Here is a 12,197-nt window from a genome sequence, read left to right on the forward strand (position 1 = left end):
GGAGTACACGTCCCAGTACAGGTTGATGGGAGCAAGCAATCTAAATTGTTCAGCATGGACTAGATGGGTCAAATGGCCTGTTTCTGTGCTGTACTGTTCTATGATTATGACATCCTATTCTGAGGCTCTACCCTCTGGTCCTAGACTCCCCCATTATTTGAAACATCCTACTCTATCTAGGTCTTTCAATGTTCAGTAGGTTTCAATTAGATTCCCCATCATTCTTCTAAACTCCAGTGAGTACAGGCCTAAAGACATCAAGTGCTTCTCATATGTTAATCCTTTGACTCCTGGGATTATTCTCATGAACCTCCTCTGGACCCTCTGCAATGTCAGCACATCCTTTCTTAGATAAGGGGTCCAAAACCACAGAATCTGCAAGTTTTTAGTTCCCACAGACACCTCAGCATGGACAGGCTTGTCAGGAGCTGATGCAGGTTATACCAGGCTGCAGCCTCAACCATGGCTCTACTCAGCTGACAGCCAAGCATGCAGCCTTTTAACAAAGAACGGTTTCTAAAATATAAAAAAACATACAGCAACACATGTAGGCAACGATGCTGAGGAGAGTTTCCTGTAATAATCCTGCCAGCTGAAACCATTACAATAGATGGTCAAACCAAAACACCAGTCAATCCTTTTGTTCTGTAACAGTTGTTTCCCATCTGAAAGTTGATTGTTTCCTTAATTACCATCCCAAAGGAAACAACTTGCACAGGCACTCAGCCAGGACAACTAATAAAGGGCCCTGCTGGTGTAACCCTGCAAAGATTGTCATGTGAACAGACAAGGCGGTTAACAAGGAGAAGAGCTTACTGAGTGCTGCATTTTATCCAAGCTGCATTTTACTTCACAAGTTTGCCAGGACTCAGTACTCCAAGGATTAGTTGCTATTGCGCAGAGGCAATCTTGACAGTAATCTTCCCTCCCCTGCTTTGCCAACATGCTTCATCCCTGCAAAAGGTCCATCAGACCCAGAGAACCAACTGCGTGGCTGCTTTGCAGATGAATCACTCTGAAGCTGGCCACAAAATTACAGCAGGAACTCTCCTTAACTTGTCAGCGGAGGGAATTTTGGCTCCTTCCCGTCACTCAGATGCAGGCAAAACGAAGTGCTGCTCAAGATTGTGACCCAGAGCAAGTGGGACGTATGGGTGTGGGGACCCCTCTAATCACTGAGGAAATAATTCATTAATTATACTGGACTGATTATGCAGTGAGAAAAGATTCAATACGGTGGATTCTGGCTCATTGGGACACATCGACCAGTACATTTTAGACCAATTGGCCCTTACTAGCCGGTTTCATGGAAATAGTTAAAACGTATAAACAAGAAAAAACTGTAACTGAGTCACAAATTGTATATTTAAATGAAATACAGAACAAATCAGAACACTAGTAACACTATTGGTGGTTGTCCGTTGTATTTGACGATGACAGGAAACCTGCGCAGGAGAAAAACAGCCGCACTGTGGCATTCACACTCTCAGCCTGGGAAGTCCAGGTCCAGTGACACCAGTAGTCATTTCGGTTGCAGTGGATGACCACAACTACTTCTGTGCCTCATCATGCCCTTCATTCTCCATTGAGCATTGCAGAACTGCCTTCCTGGCCATTGGATCTCACTGTAGCTCTCATCCACCCAGTCCCCCAGAGCTGACATTTCACTCACTAGATAAAGCATTTTAATCTCTAACATCAGCAGGAGCAGAATTTAGATGATGGAATAGATGGCCAAGCTTGAAGAGCTGACTCCATAGGCCAAGTGGACTATTTCTACTCCTATGTCTTATGGCCTCAGGCCAGAGTGTTCTTTCAATATTTAGAAAGTTTCAATGAGAACTCCCCTCATTCTTTTAACTCTTATTTTTTAACTGCATTGCATTTGTGGTTTCTAAATGACAATAAACTGAATCTGAATCTGATTCTTCTAAACTTCAGCAAGTACAGGCCCAGAACCATCAAGCCTCGTATTAACCCTTTCATTCCCAGGATCATTCTCATAAACCTTCTTTTGACCCTCTGGAACGTCAGTACATCTTGCCTTAGATATGAGGCCCAATACAATAGTACAAATGCAGTCTGGCCAATGACTCAGCATTACATTCTGTCTTTTATATTCTAGTCCTCTTGAAATGAATTCTATCATTTCAACTTCCTTCCTTACCACTGAATCAACCTGCAAGTTAACCTTAAGTGAATCCTGCACAAATATTCCGTCCCTTTGCACCTGTGATTTCTGAATTTGCTCCTCATTTAGAAAATATTCTATTCCTTTATTCTGTCTACCAAAGTACATGACCATATACTATATTCCCTTCACTATATTCCATTTGTCACTGCTTTGCCTATTCTAATCTGTCTAATTCCTCCTACAGACTCCTAACACGTAATTAAAATGGCGAAGACATTTTGTGTTGGACAAGCAGTAGCTTGAACAAAAACTGAACCCAAAGCGCACTAAAAAACCCTTTACATAATAATGTCATCACGTCAGGCCAAGCTCTTCCAGTGAAACCCCAGCTTAATGTTGGTGGTTGTGAATTCTTCCATCAATTGTGTTGCCCTACAATGTAACTGTAATGCTGTTACCACACATTATATATACAGTTGTAATGTGCAGCAATTAATATATTTTCGTTCAACTGCATCAAGATAGTTTTAGGGTTAAGACAGTTTTTGAAAGGCAAAAAAAGACTGACAGCTGGAATCTTTATCCCAGTGCAGAGATTTCAAATACTATAAGCCACAGCTCAGATGCAAGGGGAAAAGTTTAAAAGAGATGTGTGGGCGTTTTTTTTTAATATACACGGAGTAGTTGGTGCCTAGAACTGCTGCCAGGGGAAGTGGTGGAAGCAGATATGATAGTGGCATTAGAAAGACACCATGGTTGGTAGAAAAATGGAGGGTATATGGGAGAAAAGGGTTAGATTGATCTTAAGAGTAAGTTAAAAGGTTGGTACAACACTGTAGGCCAAAGGGCCTGTACTGTGCTACAATGTTCTACGTTCCAGATAAGAGGATGATCTGATACATCAACTACTAATACAGACTGTACATTATCCTTTCACAGATTGCATCATCATTCTCTTTCTCCATCCTCAAATCACCATATTGGGACACAGAAAGCCAAAGTTTATAAAGCACAATTGTTGACAATTTTAAATGAAGGACTCTCAAAAAGAAAAGAGACGTCTTACCCAGGACACCACTCTGCCATTGAAACAGGGCAACTTTGCATTGTCATCAGAGATCTCTTCCTTTACAACACTGCAAAACAGGAAAGAGTTCAGAATTAAATACTGTTGCACAAAAGCTGGCAGTACAGCGACAATAAATGGGTTAAAGATTTAAAGATTACCTGTATTCGTCACAGGTACATCAAAATATACATTGTTTGCATTAATGATCAGAGTACGAGGAGATGCTGAGATCAGCCCACAAGTGTTGTTATACTTCTGATGCCAACATAGCCTACCCACAACTTACTAACCCTAACTGGTACATCCTATCCTCGTTATATGCGTCTTCAGACAATGCGGACTCACAGTTATGCGAGGAACCTATTTCTACCAACATCTCCTTATATGCGTCCAAAACTGTTATGCAAGGAACATGCTTTCCCGCCAATACAAGTCACTTGTGCACGTCCCACAGTATCACTATTGGGATGAGAAGCACCCGCTTTCCTACCAATACAAGTCAGGTGCACACGCCTCACAATATCACTGTTGGGATGAGAAGCACCACTTTCCCGTAAATACAAGTCAGACCACACAGTCTCACTCCCGCCAGCCTTGCATTGGTTTGGGCGATATGCGGATGTGCGAGCTTGCGCTCTTCTAAACTTTTGCTGGTTTTACCTACAGTGCAATGATTTTGTTCTTGAAATATTTAACTATGCCTCCTAAGCATCCGATGGCAAGTCTTGGGCCATCAGCCAAGCGGCAGAGAATCTGACACTTGAAAAAAAGTTGGAATTATAAATAGGGCATCGTCAGGTGAAGTTACCTTCCACAGCTCTGGGACGCTATTTTGACCTGGGTGAGTCCACAATCAGAAATGTAAAGAAAAGTGCTGAGAAAATAAAAAGTGCAGTGGTTGATTCATCACAAGTGTCTTCAAAGATGGTTACCAAAGTGCGTAACCTGATTATGACAAAAATGGATAAAATGTTGAATTTGCACATTGACCATGAAACAAAGAAAAAAATAACTCCTAGTTCTTATCATCTTTGTGTGAAAGCTTTGGAAATTTACGGTCACCTTTGTTCAGAGGCTAGTGAGGAAGTGTTAGCTTTAGTGCAAGTAGGGGATGGTTTGCTAAGTTTGTTAATCGTCTCAGGCTTCACAACTTAGCTGTGCACGGTGAGCAAGCTAGTGCTGACCACGAAGCTGCTGAATGCTACCCTGAGCAGTTGCAGGCTATGGTAGCTGAGTTAGGCATCACACCAAAGCAGGCGTTTAATGCAGATGAGACTGGGCTTTTTTGGAAGCCGAAACGCACTTACATAAGTAAGAAAAAACTACGTCAGGTTTCAAGGTAGCAAAGGACAGAATGACTTTGCTTATGTGTTCCAATGCTGAAGGAGACTGTAAGATGAAGCCTCTCTTAGTTTACTATTCACTAAACCTCCGTGCTCTTAAGGGTTTGAGTAAGAATATACTTCCTGTCCACTGGGCAGCTAACAAGAAAGCATGGGTCACTGGTCAAATCTTTGAAGATTGGTTTGCTAATCATTTTGCTGTTGAGTTTGAATGCTACTGCCAGGAACAGAATCTTGCCTTTAAAGTTCTATTGTTGCTTGACAATAGGCCAGCCCATCCTAAACACTTGGACAGCAGCCGGCTAACACAACATCACTGATTCAACCACTCGACCAAGGTGTGATATCTACATTCAAAGCGTATTTTTTACGGTGAACTATCTCTCAGATGCTGCAAGCAACAGATGATTTTGAAAATCCCAGGAGTTTACCAACAGTGAGGGAATGGTGGAAGTCCTTCAACATCAGACACGCCATCAACAACATTGATGAATCCTGGAAAGAAGTCAGGTCCTCCACTCTTAATGGAGCATGGAAATCAATTTGGGCAGAGTGTGTGCACACCCTCAAGGGGTTTCCTGCCTTCACTCCAGCTGTCCAGGATTGTGTGGCCCTGAGTCGTAAAATTGGTGGGGAAGGATTCTCAGATCTCGAGACTGCTGACTTGGTGGAACTCCTGGATTCTCATGATAAAGAATTAAGTGCAGATGACCTTCTGCATTTAACTCAGACTGAACGTGATAACGATGAAGAAGGAAGTGTCGAGTTGCAGGTGAAGGATTTTACAGTGAAGCAACTGGCAGAATTTTTTAAGGCTGCAGAACACTTGGCACAAATGGTGATGGACATGGACCCAAGTTTAGAATGGAGTCAGCATTTCAGTTGCTCCCTGTAGTTGATCCTTCTTCCCTACAAGCAAATTTATGCTGAAAAGCAAAATGCTGCCAAGCAAACAACCCTCACCACTTTCTTCAAACCGGTGTCATCTTCTGCAGCTGGCAGTACTGAGTGTTCTGTGAGTCTTCCTTCACCCCTTGCTGTCCTTAATGATCCTGACAACACACAACCCTCCACCTCATTCATGTAAAGCTTCCCGACACAACAACCACTCATCTCCCAGAGAAAATACGCCTGCCACTGTTGGTGAGTACTGTACACCCTTTTATGGTAACTTTTTATGATTTATTACATTGAATATTACCTTAAATTGATGAAATATAGTACGAATGTTGCCTTGTGGTACTGCTTTTGTGTTGTATTGGTATGAAAATGTGAATAAATTACAGATAAAACATTTAGGAAACCCTCTGGAATGCATCCCTATTTTTTCCATTTAAATAATTATTCACATTATTACGGCTGTGAGGAATGTATCCCCCACATATAACGAGGATAGGGTGTACATCTTTGGAATGTGGGAGGAAACTGGAGCACCTGGAGGAAACCCATGCAGTCATAGGGAGAACACACAATCTCCTTATAGTCAGCAAAGGGAATTGAACCTAGATTATGACTGCTGGCACTGTAAAACTTTACACTACCTGCACTGCTACCATACTGCCCTCTGATACAGAATTTCAAATGAAATAGAGGTAGAGATCTAATTGTCATCAACATTTTACCAGTGGAATTCCCCAAACTGGTCGTGTTGAGTTCAAAAGAAAAGAGGAGCACAGCAATAGACTTCTGTTATTTAGCACCTTCATGACCTTACGGTACCCTACAATGCTTTACAATGAGGAACTTTTGAAAAATGCTGTTAAAAGACAGCGATTCTAACAGCAAATTTGAACTCACCAAAGGTCCTACACACATTAACGTGATGAATTGCCTCCACATTGGTGGCAAGGACATACTGCTTTTCTTCCAAAGAGTGCCCTGGAATCTTTAACATGTATCCAGTCAGTGAATGTGGCCAATGGGCACATTCCAAGGTGAAGGAATACAAGTTGAGGGACCAACAGAAGTTGAGTGCATCAAACACTCTGTTGTCAAGGGCATCAGAAGGGACCAATGGCCTCATTATCTTATAGTCTTAGGTCCTGACATCCATGCACATTGATGTGCTGGACAACGTGTAACAGCTTCATGAAAAGATCGTTTGAGGAAACATGACTCATTGTGAGAAATGGTATGGAACTACTGACATACTGAAGATGAGCAGATATATTCACTGTGTACATTATGAATATGGTAAAGTATATTTTTAAAGAAAATCTCCCAATAGTGTAAAGGGAACCAAGTTTAACACCTCTGCAATGCTCCTGCAACTCTTCACTGGCCACCTTGCTTCTCCATTCTCCACAACATAAACTCTTGGCTTAAATTTCTGGAATAAATAAATGCCTGAGAAATAGTGCGAGAATCGAGGAAGGCAGGAGACGGGAGGAGGCCAAGAGAAGTACATCAGGAAGAGACTGGGAGTTTTCTAAAGACAGCCCTCACCCCCTCCAGAGGAGCCATAAGGTTTGGCTAACTTTAAAAATGTTGAGAAGCTAAAGAGAAGCAAAAGTAGATGGTGATATATCTATCTCAAGAAATACTTATTATAATGCGGATTTTATATTACTCAGTCATTCTTTTTTATTCGCTCTTACTCCTTTTTCCTCACCAAAATGAGACTATATATGTGTGCATATATGTGTATGTAATATATATGTGTGTGTGTATATATATATATATATATATATATATATATACACACACACACACACACACACACACACATTAGGAGTACACAGAGAAATCTTTTCTGTGTAATGGATTTGTTCACTGACTTCTATGAATACTGCAATGGGGGCCCTCAACTCAAGTAGGAGGGGGCATCCCCCACAACTAGACATTTCTTCTAGCTCAACTACCAGAGGTCATCTACCAGAGACCTCAGCCTTGGAATCACACATTCATTGCCATTTTGTTATTATTTGCATTTCTTGGTTCTTATTTGTTCAGGGAGTAGGAGATTAAGTTTTATTCTGCTAATTTCAATGATACATTGACAGATAAATACAAATGACTAAGGACAGTAAAATTCATTTCTTTTAATGTTAATTGGTTATTAAATCCAATCAAACGTAATAGAATTTTATCCAAAATGAAAAAAGAACAAGCCCATGTAGTATATTTACAGGAAACTCATTTAAGTGACAAAGAGCATAGAAAACTAAAGAGAATGGGCTTCACTAATTTGTTTTTCTGCTCATATAGATCAGGACATAGGAGAGGAGTTGCTATTCTTATCTCAAGTAAGCTTAATTTTGAAAAAGTATTCAAAATGGGAAATAAAGAGGGCAGATATATCCTAGTAAGGGGGAATATAGACGGAAATTCTGTTACTCTGTTGAATATATATGCACCCCCCGGAAGTGATATTGGTTTCAGAAAATTACTGATATTATGGTAGCAGAAACAGAAGGTCTCCTGATATGTGGGGGAAGACTTAAATTTACAATTACAACCAAACTTAGACTCTTCCAATGGAAAAATCTATGAAACAAAATCCTTACATAAGAAAGTTAGTACACTTTTTGAGGATGTTGGTTTAATTGACCTTTTCCCTGACAGAAGGGCTTACACTCATTATTCTGCTTCCCATTCTGTACATACAAGAATAGACTATTTCATAACATTTGGAAAAGACAAAGACAAAATAAACACCTGTGGAATTCAGTCAATAGATGTAAGTGACCATGCACCTATATATTTATCTGTTGATTTTGACCCACAACCAATTCAAGTCTGCTCAATGATCCGTACTTTAAGGAACAAATTAAAAAAGAAATTGGTCTCTACTTAGAATTTAATGATAATGGAGAGGTTTCACCTCCCATTTTATGGGATACTCTGAAGGCTGTCTTAAGAGGGAAAATTATAGCGATATCTTCATATAAGAAAAAATAAGGAATAAAACATTACAGGAATTACAAAATAGGCTGAAGGAACTAGAGAAAAAACACAAATTGAATTTGGCACAGGATACATTAGGGGAAATTAAAAGAATTAGGAATGAAATTAATAGTTTGGCTACACAAGAAATAAGGAAAAATTTAATGTTTCTGAAACAGAGACATTATGAAAGTGAATCAAAGTCTATGAAGATACTGGCGTGAAAACTGAAAAAAGAGATAGCAGAAAATACAATTCATAGAATTAGGGACCCAAGAATGAAAATGATAAAAAAAAACATAAGCTAAGTGAAATTCAAGAAGCTTTTGAAGTGTTTTACAAAACTCTATATTCCAAAGTTTCAGTGGGAAGCATAACCCAAATTGACACCTTCTTGAATTCTCCAGAGTTACCCACTTTAAGCGAAGAACAAAATAGAACGATGACTGCTGACATAACTGAAGTTGAATTAAAAGCTGCAATTAGTACGCTTAAATTAAGCAAGTCACCAGGATCAGATGGGTATATGGCAGAGTGGTACAAAGAATTTAAAAATGAGTTAATTCCTGTTTTACTCCCCACACTGAACTGGGCTCTAAAAAAGGCACAAATGCCACCCAGGTAGAAGGAAGCGATAATCTCAGCTATACCGAAAGAAGGCAAGGATAAAATGGAATGCGAGTCATTCAGACCAATATCCATTCTTAATGTAGATTATAGATTATTACCTCCATCATGGCCAAACGATTAGAGGAGTTTCTACCCATACTGATACGTAACGATCAGACAGGTTTTATACGACAACGCCAAACACAAGACAATATATGAAGGACACTTCACATTATGGATCATATACACAAAAATAAAATCGAAGCAATAGTGATAAGCGTGGACGCTGGAAAGACATTTGATTCAGTTAACTGGAGTTTTCTTTACAGAGTTTTACATAGAGTTGGTTTCCAAAACACAATTATTAAAACTATACAGACACTGTCTGACAACCCTACTGCTAGGATTAAAATCAATGGATATTTATCAAATAGTCTTCCCTAGAAAGGGGCACAAGACAAGGTTGTGAATGGTCACCACTACTCTTCAAATTATATCTGGAACCATTAGCTCAATATATCAGACAAAATGAAGATACCAGGGAAATCACTATTAAAGGGACAGAGCATAAATTGGCTTGTTATGCCAATGACATTTTGATCTAGCTAGGTCAACCAACATACTCTTTACCTGAATTGATGCAATCCTTTGAACAATATGGTCAATTATCAGGATACAAGATCAACATAGATAAAACCCAATTACTTTCATATTACTATAGCCCACCAAGAGAAATTGTATGTAGATATCCCTGGGCATGGCAAACAGAGTCATGTAAATATTTGGGCATCATTATGCCAAAAGATTTGGCAAAATTTTCAGAATGTAATTATCAGCCTTTATATAAAAAAATTAAGATATGGCAAAATGGAACCTGATTCCTTTTTTCAGTCTCAGTTCAAGGATTGACTCTATTAAAATGAATATACTGCCCAGACTGTTATATCACTTTCAGACCCTACCAACAGAGATTATTCAAAATCAATTCAATGAATGGAACAAGATGGTATCAAGGTATATTTAGCAGGATAAAAGGCCTAGAGTTCATCTAAGATAAAGAGGGGATGGGGCCTATCTTCACTTAGAGATTATTATTTTGCAGCACAGTTGAGAGCTGTGATATGTTGGTGCAACCCATCATATGATGCTCAATTGAAAAACATTGAGGAGTGGGTACTTCTCATCCCCATACAAGCAATTTTGGCTGATAACAACCTGCAAAGGTACATAACCCATGGGTGAAATTGACTCTTAAAATATGGAAAACTACTATAAAAGAATATAATCTAGAGGGAGATATTGCAATTCTTAAATGGTGTGCATATGACTCTGATTTTACACCAAATAAATTGGATGCTAGATTTAAGGACCGGACAGCTAAAGGAGTAACAGTTCTTTGCAACATAATGAAAGGAACACTGTTCAGTTTTGAAATGCTTATCAGAAAAACAAGATTTTTTAAAATCGGTATTTACAGATGCGGCAATATGTTAACAGGATGCTTAAAAATGTAACCAAGGCAAGTACATGCTTGATAAAGCTATTTAGAAAAGCATATAATTCAGATAATGGTAGTAGAATAATTTCAAGCATGTATAAGGGGTTGTCAAATCTTAAAACACATTCGACTTCATACATTAAAACAAAATGGGAGAAGGAAGGAGGGATAATTGATGTCTGAGGAAGAATGGACAATATGGACGTTTCAATGGAAGTGCACCAGTTCACCGAAATGGAGGGAGTTAGGATGGAAAAACTTGATAAGATATTTTATTACACCCTCTCGGAAATCCCATTATGATAGTAATCTCCCTGTTTGCTGGAGAAATTGTGGAAATCAAAATGCAAATCTTTATCATATTTTTTGGGACTGCCCTGTTATCAAAGGCTATCGAAGGTGGATACACAATGCCCTACAAGACATCTTTAAATGTGAAATACCCTTAGAGAGTAAGACCATATATTTTGGATATAGACCTCAAGAATGGTTCAAAAGAGATAAATATTTAATGAATATACTGTTGGTGGCTGGTAAAAAGACTCTTACTAGGAAATGGTTATCACAGAAGAGCCCAGCTTTAAATGCATGGATGGAAATTACAATGGACATTTACAAAATGGAGAAGATAACAGCATCTGTTAATCATAAGCTGGAAGAATTTGATTCATACTGGGAAAAATGTTTTAACTACATAAAGCCTCATAGGCCTGATTTTATTCTTACAAATCAATGAATATGTTGTAAAAAAGATCACTCCCTATTTCTACATAGTTTTTTCCTTTTGCTTGTTTTCTCTCTCCACTCTTTTCTATAAGTGTATACCTCAGACAAATACTATGTGGAGATTTGTGACATAAGTTATTATATGATATATATGTACAATGTCTGAAATACATCTTATGGAAATGTTTGTTTGATGATGAACTTCAATTAAAAAAATTACAAAGAAAGGGAAAAATACAATGAAATCCCATGCAAGAACTATAAACAAATAATTTTCTCAGGCTTCCAGCTGGACACAAATATCAATTATTACTGACATTTCAATCACAAACTCTGCCATCTTCATCGGTGAACCGTCATTCCTGAGCTTGTCAGTCATAATTGATACCTGTACCCAGTTGGAAGCCTGTGAAGAGTTTATTCATCATGTATGCTGGAAAAGCTCTAGATCCTTTTTCATAACAAAGACTGACAAATAACCGACTGCTAAAACATACAAACTGTGCAAATAACAAAAACAACACAGAGAACACGAGTTGTAGAGAGTGAAGTTTTCCACTCCAGTTCAGGAGCCAGATGATTGTAGGGTAGTTACTGTTCCTGAACCTGGTAGTGCGGAACCCAAGTCTTCAAAACATCCACATCTTAAATCCTCTTTCAGTTTTCAATCAGTCTCTTAATTATTCCTTTTGGTTCAGCGCATGCTTTCCAAATAGCCTATCAAGCCTATCCCACAAAGAGCATTAGATTGAAAGCACTTTAGAAATGCAAACATTTCTCATTACAAGTCCCACAGAGTGGGGGTAGGGTTTGCTATTGCTGTAGCTAAATCTACTGGGGACATGGAGAGCTTCCTCCCATCATGCCTACCTTCATTCCCCACAACGTACTGATTCAGTTGGTGTGACATCAGGTGCCCTAGTGAAAGTGAAA

At 39.0% G+C, this 12,197-nt stretch overlaps 1 protein-coding gene across 1 annotated transcript in view; it reads right to left on the reverse strand.

Annotated features, from left to right (window-relative positions):
• Window positions 1-12,197, reverse strand: part of dvl2 (dishevelled segment polarity protein 2) — a 96,464-nt gene that overhangs the window by 43,657 nt on the left and 40,610 nt on the right. The window contains exon 2 of the mRNA XM_059975333.1: window positions 3,201-3,270. Within this exon, the coding sequence (XP_059831316.1) occupies window positions 3,201-3,270 (70 nt within the window). The remainder of the gene's footprint in view (window positions 1-3,200; window positions 3,271-12,197) is intronic.

Source organism: Hypanus sabinus, chromosome 7 (genome assembly GCF_030144855.1).
Source record: "Hypanus sabinus isolate sHypSab1 chromosome 7, sHypSab1.hap1, whole genome shotgun sequence".
NCBI classification, from domain to species: Eukaryota; Metazoa; Chordata; class Chondrichthyes; order Myliobatiformes; family Dasyatidae; genus Hypanus; species Hypanus sabinus.